Source organism: Sciurus carolinensis, chromosome 1 (genome assembly GCF_902686445.1).
Source record: "Sciurus carolinensis chromosome 1, mSciCar1.2, whole genome shotgun sequence".
NCBI lineage: Eukaryota > Metazoa > Chordata > Mammalia > Rodentia > Sciuridae > Sciurus > Sciurus carolinensis.
Window position 1 is genome coordinate 188334431 of NC_062213.1, and position 10190 is coordinate 188344620.

Here is a 10190-nt window from a genome sequence, read left to right on the forward strand (position 1 = left end):
GCCAGCACATCACGTGTAAACAGTCTAAATTACCCAGCAGAGGAGCATGCGGGGAGCTGAAGTCACTCACAACTGACACAGAAGCTCCTTGTCTCTTCTTTCCCAGAGGAGGCGAGTTTTGAACCAAGTCCTGAAATGAGCACTGATTTAGGTCGCACACGTGCTGAGCACTCACTAGCTACCAGGGACGGAGATGGCTGAGATACCCGTGGGAGAACTCACAGACTAGGTGGGCAGATGTGTCACGTGGCAGAGAGCTGGGAGGAGGGTCACTGAGCATGTGCACCTGCCTCTGTGCGTGCAGTTCTGAAGTTGCTAAAGGCTCTTCCCAGACAGAAAAAGCAAGTTCAAAGCCATGACCACCCCATTCGCTTCGCTCCCTCCTTTGACACAGCACGGGTCAGGGAAGGGTTGTCTGTAGAAGCTTCAAGCCCACACGTTAAGGGGTAGCTCCCTCACTGCAGACTCCTTATTTTCCAGAACATGCCCCAGCCACGGCTTGCTCTCAACTGTGTTGGCGGGAAAAGTTCCACAGAGCTGCTGCGGCACTTGGCGTAAGTCCCTCGACCCTGCAGGGTCAGTTTGCTCAAGCTTCTGGGTCTCTGGCTGGGAGGACATCAAGTGACCATGTCCTAATGGTCCACGTGAGCAAAGCCAGGTTAGCACAACATTGAGTAGGAGACAAGAATCAATGACATCTGGCTCCCTGGGCACGTCTTTTTCTGCCTCCTCCTACGCATGTGACCAAGAGGCCTGTCCAGCTTCTTTTGTCCCAGGGACTCCAGAAGTAGACGGCTAAGCTGTCCGCCACAGGGTATGGTCAAGGATTTGTAACCTTGGGGCCTTTTAAAAAGTCACTTAGTCTGAACTTACTAGCTTTTAAAATTTTTATTGGCTTTTAAAACTAGGTTCTAATTTACAGGTAACATTATACCTATTTCAAAGCATGTAAAAGTACAAAGGGAAACTGAAAGGTTCTCTGTCATCCCTCAGCCAAGCACCGTGGCAGCATTATCTGTGCACATTCTGTCCCTTCCTTTGACATAAAATCAGCTGGAGGGCCTCTGAAAAGACACTTGGCAACTAGAGTAGGAGTCCCCTCCACCCTGATTTAGTCAACAATGTGCTGAGTGGTCACTAGCTCCGAGGCACAGAGATGGCTGAGATGCTGCAGGGGAACTCACGGACGGTGGGCAGGTGAGCCACGCCACCAGAGCTGGGCGGAGGACCTTTTCTTCTTTTGGTGCCAGAGGTTGAACCAAGGCCTTGGGCATGCTGGCACGTGCCCTACGGCTGAGTTACACCCCCAGCCCCCCATCTCCATTTACACGTAAAGCAGTGAGTCCCAGAGGAGGTAATTACCTTGCCAAACGTGTCATCAGCGGGAAAGTCAGGTCATCCACATTTGCGTGACTCTGGAGAAGCTCTCTTGAGCCCTAAACTCAGCAGCCTCTCGGGCAAACTGTGACCCCCAGGTCATTGCCAGAGAAAGCATTGCACGCGCGGTGGTCACAAGTGCAGGCACTGGAGACAGAGTGGCTAGGTTCCAGCCCCAGCTCGGCTCTCGCCAGCTGTGGACCTGTGGAAAGGTAGGCCATGCCTGAAAAGTGACCCGAGCTTCCGTCCCTTCATCTCTACAGTGGAAGCCATAGAATCCCATTCTGCTTCCAAAGGTGAGTCTAAGGAACACTGAAGTGATACACAGGTAACTCACTCTTCAAGTGAGGAGTGGATTTCAGCTTTCTCATCTGCAAAATGCACATGTCAGAGTGCTCCCTTGGGGTCACTGTGAGGGTGCCCTGAGATGGTACACACGACGTGCTCAGAACTGGGCCTGGCATGTAGACACCCAGGAAAGTCAGCTGCTCTGACCAGCCAAGTGCAGCGGGGAGGCAGGAGAAAGCGCTCAGTGCTTCCGGAGCTGCTTTCTACAGCAAGCGCCAGTTGAGGGGAACTTTAGACCAAATTAGGGGCTTTGGCTGTAGCTCAGGCCTAACATGCAGGAGGCCCTGGGTTCAGTCCCAGTGCCACACACACAAGCAAAAGATTGAACTCGCCCGCAGCCTCAGGTCCACAGTCACCCACCCCACACAGAGCTGCTATCATTCTGTGGTCTATAAGTCCACCTTGTGTTGTCCTAAAACATGCTTCAGGTCATCCTTGGCCCACAAACTCCTAAAAGAGCCAGGGAGTCGGGAAGGAAACAAAGATCAAGTCAAGCATGTGAAGTCCTAGCTTAGCAGCTTTTAAAAATCATATTCACCTCACTCCTGTGTGACAGCCAAGTGTGTGTGCCCCTCAGCAGCTACTGAGGAGGACCTCCTGCAGGGAGAGGACATTCGTCATTGTCCCACTCATCACCCACCTCACTGTATCTATGGGTGGGTTGGACCAGTGGGTTCCCAGCCCCGGCTAAGCGTCCCAGTCATCTGGAGGGAGCATGTCCTTCGTTTGTGACATGGATCCGTGCCTCTGGACTGCTGTCAGGGCTGAGCCTGGGAATCTATTCTGCTCTTCCCAGGACAAGGGTTAGGAGTGAGGATTGGGACAGAAGTGCTGGGGCAGGTTTGGGAAGGGCTCTGTCTCGGCCCGTACCCACTTTGTTCTCCTTGGACTCTTCAGGCCTGGAGGAACCATGGTGACCTACGGGGGCATGGCCAAGCAGCCCGTCATAGCGTCTGCGGTAAGCGGCCAGGAGGCGCCTGCAGACAGACTGAGAGCCGCCTCTGGGGCCTCTTCCCCTGCACCGCGCTCTAGCCGTTCTCCTGTCCCTGGGGGGATTCTGTACCCTTAACCGGTGCCTGGAGGTCTTGCCCTCAGAGCCCGACAAGTCCCTTCTTGTCCACAGAGCCTACTCATTTTTAAGGACCTCAGACTTCGGGGCTTTTGGTTGTCCCAGTGGAAGAAAGACCACAGTCCAGGTGAGTGGGTGACAGCCCTGTAACCAAGGGTCCCTGGAGAGTGAAATGCCTAGCATGGCTACCGAAGAGACTCGCTACACTGAGCCCTGCAGAGGCGACTGAGTCCCCAGCCCCGCGGCAGGATCAAGGAAATTCCCTTCTAGCCACAGCTGCAGCCAGCAAACTGCTGTTGGACTAAACCAGGCCAGTGTAGGGCCACAGTGTGGCATCAGACAGTGCTCTCGTCCTGAGAGCGACAGTGGGGAAGACTACCAAGTCAGGAGAGCAGAGGGAGCCAGCAGGCCCGCCTCCAAGTCCTGTGTCCACCACCACAGGATCTAGGCTCTGCCCAGCCAGCTGTGGGACCGGGGACAAGTTGCTGGATCTCCACCTGAGTTTAAACGTCACAATTAAACTCTTGCGAGCCCTGTTTAACAAAGGAGGAAACTAAGGTTCAGAGTGGCTAAGGAAGGTGTGCACCTGGAATCCCAGAGACTCGGGAGGCTAAGGCAGGAGGATTACAAATTCAAAGCCAGCCTTAGCAGTTTAGCGAGACTCTCAAAAAAAAAAAAAAAAATAGGCTGAGGTTATAGCCCAGTAGTTAAGCACCCCTTGGTTTAATTCCTGGTATGAAAAAACAAAAACAAAAACAGAAAAAAACCTCAGTGACCTCAGACTGACGTGGAGTTGTCCGAGTGAAGGGAGGGACGCAATGGTGCGCCTAGGGTGTTCAGACAGAAACAGCAAAAGCCCACAGAGACAGCGTGACCCTGGGGCACCACAGTGGTCCTGCGTGAGCGGAGCCTCAAGCCTGGGCTGGGGCTGGGGAGCTGGACAGGCAGGTCCGGACCAGATTACGAAAGGCCTTATAGCCTTTGAAGGAGTTCAGGCTCTGTCTTGAAAGCAACCGGGGAGTCACTGAAGTGTCTTTAAGCGGGACAAAGGGTTGGATTTGGAGGCTGAGTGACTGACTGTGAAGAGCGCTTCTCAGTCCAGGCTTCGCTTCTCCTCCTGCCCCAGGTTGGGCCCTTAGCCGGAGGCAGGTTCAGGGAGGGCAATGGCGTGGCTCAGCGCCAGGGGTTCTCAGGGAGTCCTGGCTGTCGGGCAGAGCAAAGCTCACCTGTTCCGCGTGAGCTGGCGTAGCAGGCTCTCCCACCTCCCTCCCCGGCCTCCCTCTGCCTTCCCTGCCTCCAAATAATCACCCCGACCCCGGCATTCAGTGCCCTGCTCCGCCCCAGGAGCACCGTGTGGGTGTGAGCCACCTCAGCCACCACTCAGCCGCATCTGTGCCTACTCAGCAGCTCCTCCGCTTGTGCCCCACCTTCCTCTGTCCCCATCTTGGCCCTCACCGTCCTGAGCCCAGGTGGGACCAGGCTGCCTCCAGTGCTACCCCATGCTTAGCAAAGGCATGGCCCTCGAGGCTTTCTTGGAGCTCAGCGCCAGCCCCGGCTGTTGTCCCCCATCTGACTTCTTCCCACAGACGAGTTCAAGGGGCTGATCCTCACGCTGTGTGACCTCATCCGCCAAGGCCAGCTGGCAGCCCCCGCCTGCTCCGAGGTCCCGCTGCAGGACTACCAGTGGGCCTTGGGGGCCTCCATGGAGCCCTTCGTGTCCGCCAAGCAGATTCTCACCATGTGAGCTCCTGTCCCAGGGGAGCTGACCATGCTGCAGGCCCCTCAGTCAGGGCCCAGCTTCCCCACCCAGACTGCTCTCCGCTCACTGCCTCTTCCCCCAGGAGGTGGGGAGGTCAGCCTTGAGCATCTAATAAAATCTGAACCTCCTTAAAAAAAAAAAAAAAAAAAAGAATAGACGTCATCTCTGCAGAGCAGCAACACTGCACTCCGCCATCCTGCAGCCCTCTCCCTGCTTTTCCTTCGCCTGTCGCCCGAATCATTTCCTGACCACCCTGAAAGCAAAACTTGGGTGGGCAAGTGCAAGAGCCAGAGTCAGTAAGCCACCGTCTCTGCCCAGAAGCGGTGCACACCCGCAAGGGAGAGTCTTCCAAAAAGGAGGGTTTGACTCCCTTCCTCCCTTCTCAGGTAGTGTGCAGCTCAGTCCAGGGCAGGAGGATCAGCTGCATGGGAGAGCAGATGCCAGACTAGGTCTCAAAGCCCTGAAGAACTGAGGACACGGACTTGGGTGGCTGGACAACCCACAGGAAGCTTCCATTCTAACCTGGGGTTCACAGCCAGAGGCAGTTTTACCCCAGGGGGCATTCGGTAATGTCTGGGAACATTTTGGCTGTCACAACTTGAGAAGATCGTCACTGGCACCTAGTGGGCAGAGGTCAGTGATATGTTAAATATCCTACAAGGAGGGCAGGGGTGTAGCTCACTGGTAGAGCACACCCCTGGTATGCATAAGGCCCTGGGGTTCCGTCCTCGGCAATGTGCTCGCGCACGCACACACACACACACTCACACTCCGACAGTGCACAGAACAGCTCGCACACAGCCATCCAGCTCAAAATGTCCATAGTGCTGCTTTTGAGAAACCACATTAAACAACCTCATAGTCACCACTGCAGTGACTGGTGCTTTAGAGAAGGCACATGTGCAGGACTGTGAGCACACACCTAAGGCCTGGGACCAGGACAGGCTTCCTTGAGGTGACATTAGCAAGAGGACCCTGAAACGTGGGTAAGCTTCATTCAGGCAGGAAAGTGGAACTTTATGTGACTTTTTGGTGTTTGTTTCATGATCCACTTGCCCAAAGAAAAGAACAAACTTTAGAATGTCTCCCTTGTCACCTGTCCATCTGTACCCTTTACTCAAGCGCCTCATCAGGGAGTTATTTGTTGAGAGCTTTGTGTGTGCCCAGAGATAGGGATGCCAGCCCTCAAACTGCTTAGCCTAGTGCAAGAGACAGACCATTACAGAGCATGGATGAGGTCGTGGGGGGACACAGAAGGGGCCAGCCCTGCCTGAGAGTGTCGAGGAAGGATTCCCAGTGGAAATCCTGTGCACAGAAATCCTGAAGGCCAAACAGGAAAATGCGTACCAAGCAAAGCCAACAGCACATGAAAGTTTGGTGGCCAGAGAGGTCCTGCCCTGGGGAACAGCTCAGAGCCCCTGCTGCCTGAGGGGAGGGGGATGAGAACTAGGCTGGGAGCGGTGGGTAGGGGTCAGATCAGAAAGGGTCATGAAGCCAGAACTTTCCCAAGGGGGCACTGGGAAAACTGGCCAGGGGGTTCAGAGGCATGTGAGTGCATACAGATCCCCAGCATAATCAGCTCACTTGTGGGAGCAGTTCCTGTGTCCTCTGGGGGAAAGGACCCGGTTCCCCACTCTCAGTCCTCTAGGTTAGTGGGTCAGGAGATTTGTGCAAAGGACCAATGTGGACAAAGGGGAACACTTGAAGGTGAGAGAAGGTGGCTCAGGGCTATTAGGAGTGAAAGGTAAGATGAGGTTTTGCAGGGGAACCCAGGATGTTGGGGCTTAGAGAAAGCAAGGAGACTGCGGGCCTGATGAGGGAAGCCCTGGACCTCTAGGAGGAGGCTGACAGGAAGAAGGGGCGTGGTAACGGCAGGCTGGAGAGCTGGAGGAACATTTGAAAAGTCCTGAGAGCAGTGAAGGGAATTATGCATTGCACTTTTGGGGGTCTGGAGTCATGACATTTGGGCTGCTCTTCAAAGGACGATTATAATTTACTCAGGAAAGGGAGACAAGAGACCCGGTTAGCAGAGTTCCAAAGGCGGAGCATTTGTGCCAGGACCTTTCATTCCCCACCCATTCCCATTGTTAGAATTAAAACCTAGAACCTCAAGGTGGGCACGTGGTAGGCTGGAGTAAAGGATTTCTCTGCCTCCCTTGCAGCCAACAAGGTCTGCCATGTACAAGGGGTTAGGCGTCAGATTCTTAGGAACCTTTTTAGGAGGTAGTAACCAGGTGCATCTTGTACCTTTTCCTTCTCCTACCTTCCTCCCAGCTGGGATACAAACATGATTCTTGGAGTGTGCGAAGCCATCTTTGACCCTATTAAGAATAGGACAGCGACAAGGTCAAAGGAGTCTGAGGCCCTGACTTCCAGATATCTCAGCTACCTACGTCAGGGCCTGTTTTACGTGAGCAACAGTTTCTATCTTCTTTAAGCCTCTAGGATTTGGCGGTTCGCTGAGCCTAATCCTAAGTGGTACCATTCAGTGGCTTACCTTACGCTGAAATCAAGTCAACCAATCTAACCCTGAAAGGGGCAGGTCATGACTCCCAGCTAGGACTGGGAGTTGACCCTCTTGGCAGTAGGGGACAAAAGATCTCCCAGTGGAGCCGTGCTACAGCAAAATCCCTTCGGCAGCAGGTCAGGGGACAATTTAGAGGAGGGAGGCACTACAGAAAATCAGAAATTCTCAGGCTTCAGAAATCCAGACACACCCAGCTCACCCTCCACAGCCAAAATTTAAAGACATTCAAGGCGCTAGCAGAGGAAAAGAAACAGACAAAACAGTGTCAGAAGGAATGTGACTTCGAATGGATCATCCTTTCTATACGAGTGTGGGACGGCACTTCTAATCTTCAGACAATAGTCTCTGCCATGTTGGAAGAGCCGAGGAAACTGTGGTGCCAGAACCGGAAGACAAACAGCACAAAGCTGCAGCACACCTGAAGCCCTGGGGCTCCTGTCTGCCTCTCCCTGTCCTCTCCTGGGGGCACCCACCCTGCCACACCCACAGCCAGTGCCACAGTGCTGATGAGCGTCTTGTTGGAGGCGAGATAAGTAAGCCCACCTTCCTCAGGAGACTGAGGCCCAGAAGGAAGTTTCCTGCAGGAACCCGTGCTCTAGGCTTCACTGTCCTTGTGCCTAGACACGCTTGGCAACGCCCACGGTGCTTATTGGCAGGGGCCATGCCCTGGGTAGGGCGCTGGGCCCAGCCATGGCCGTCGGGGAGGAGATGCTCGGTCCCGGCACTGCATCTGCCTGCATGTGCAGGCAGGAGGATTCCTGGGAAGACAGCAGGGCTGCCCTGAAGGTAGATGGGAAGGAGACATCGACACAGGCATCTCCCGAAAGGGAAGAAAAAATCCTCCCATGTGCCCATAACCCTTTGCATTTAGATTTCCTGCGACTCTGGGTTCAATCCTCAGCATCACATTAAAAAGTAAGTGATTTATTTGTTTTGAGAAGGGGTTTCACTGTGTTATCCAGGCTGGTCTCAAACTCCTGGAATGAAGCGATCCTCCTGCCTCAGCTGTCCAAAGGCTGGGACTCTAGGCACATGACACCACACCAAACTGTTTTGAACATACTGCACGAAAGGTACTGTTAAGTGTGCTAGGGACACAGAAAGAGACAAAAAAGTACACGGTCCCTGATACCAGCAAGCTTACATTCTAGTGGAGAGACACGAACGAGTGAAAAAATAAGCTGATTCCAGACTATGGTAAGCACTGTGAAAGGAAACACACAGGACTATCATAAGGCAGAGGAAACGTGATATAAAGCAGGCTAGGAAATCTGAGGCCTGGAGAGGGAGCCAGCCACAGACCAGGCAGAGGGAGGAGCACGGGTAGAAGCCCTGATTCGTGGACAGTAAGATAAGTGGATTGGGAAGAGGGAATGGTGAGAAGACAGGCATGTGAACATTTAGAGGTAAGAACCAAAGACAGAGCGGTGTGGTGACTAACTTTTGTTCCTTGCTGGCTAGAGATGCCACTTCCTGAGTTAGGGAGCTCCAGAAAAAGCGGGTTTTGGAGACAGGCGTTTTGTCTCCGTGGGCTCTTTCCCATCTATACGACAGATTGATCAGACTATATGTCAACCAAACGTTAGTGCTTGTTCTGTAAAACCTTATGATTCGCTTGCAAGTTTGAGGCCAGCCTCAGCAATTTAGTGAGACCTGGTCTCAAAATAAAAAGGGCTAGGATGTAACTCAGTGGTAAAGCACCCCTGGGTTCAATCCCCAGTACAAAAAAAAATTACAATCCTAACATTTTCTAAATTCCAAATGGTTTAAAGATTGCAATGTGAGGTCAGGCACAGTGGCACATGCTGGGGTACACCGTGATCCCAGCCATTCAGGAGGATGAGGCAGGAGGACCTCAAATTTGAGGTCAGCCTCAGCAACTTAACAAGACCCTATCTCAAAATTTAAAACATATAAAGGGCTGGGAGCATAGCTCAGTGGTTGAGTGCCCCCAGGTTCAATCCCCAGAACTGAGAAAGAAAAAAAAAAAAAAATTGCAATATGAAAATGAGCTTAAAAGTAACAGATTAGGGGCTGGAGTTGTGGCTCAGTGGTAGAGCACTTGTTTACTCAGCACCACATATAAATAAAATAAAAGATTCATTGACAACTAAAAAAATGTTTTTTAAAAAATAGCAGATTAAACTATGAGAGTTTTTTTGTTTTTAAAACTTCAGAGTGAGGAAGGCCTTTTGAACTACAACAAAAAAACCCAGAACCAAAGAAAAACAAAGGATAGATAAATTTGATCCCATAAATACCTAATGTTTTTGAATGAAAAAAAAAAAAAAAAAAAAAACACCCCTAGGCAAAGTCACAAGTCAAACAACAAACTGGGAAAAAATATTTACAATTCATTTGATAAAGAGCTGATTTTCCTACTTTATAGTGAGCTCCTATAAATCATGAAAAACAGGCAAAAGATAATAAACAGACACGAAAAGGAAAACATAAGTGCATCCTAAAGATGAAAAAAGGTTCATTCCATTAAAAATAATTGTCATCTGAACCATCTGGAGATACCATTTTCGCCTATCAAGACTGACAAAAGATCAAAACATTTGATGACTTGGTATTGATGAGAATATGGGAATCAGGCATTTAAAGGAATGCTGAGCAACATCTGTCAAAACTTCATGTGCCCACACTCTTTGACCCAAATATTCCTACTTCCAGGAATAGATCCTACAAATATGAATGAATATACAAGGCTCCTCCTGTGGCTGTTCTCAAGAGGAAAGATGGGAACCCATCTCAACGCCCTTCCCTACAGGACTGGTTAAATTACTATGTACCAAACATTATAAGCCGTAATAATAGTTCTGAGGGAGCTCCTTTTGTACTCTTATGGAATGATGTTCAAATTATATTCAGTCAAGAACTGTGTGTACTACCCTACTGCTTTATGTGGGTAAATGAACCTCTCGAAGGACATTTAAGAAACTACTTCTGAGGAGGGAAACAGCGGCTGGGGGGCAGAAAACGGAAAACTTGTTACAAAATTCAAAATTTCAATTTTGAATTATCATTTAAAAATACAAGCCAGACGTGGTGGCCCATGCCTGTTAATCCCAGTAACTCGGAAGCTGAGACAGGAGGAGTGCAGGCTC

General features: G+C 51.3%; 1 protein-coding gene across 3 annotated transcripts in view; it reads left to right on the forward strand.

The window, feature by feature from the left end:
* Positions 1-4700, forward strand: part of Mecr (mitochondrial trans-2-enoyl-CoA reductase) — a 30463-nt gene extending 25763 nt beyond the window's left edge. For 2 of the 3 annotated variants that reach the window (XM_047529297.1, XM_047529296.1), the window contains 4 exons: positions 481-554; positions 2623-2683; positions 2849-2921; positions 4381-4700. In XM_047529297.1, the coding sequence (XP_047385253.1) occupies positions 481-554; positions 2623-2683; positions 2849-2921; positions 4381-4538 (366 nt within the window). In that variant the 3' untranslated portion in view covers positions 4539-4700. The remainder of the gene's footprint in view (positions 1-480; positions 555-2622; positions 2684-2848; positions 2922-4380) is intronic. The other variant, XM_047529295.1, reaches the window with a different exon arrangement.
* Positions 4701-10190: the final 5490 nt, after the last annotated feature.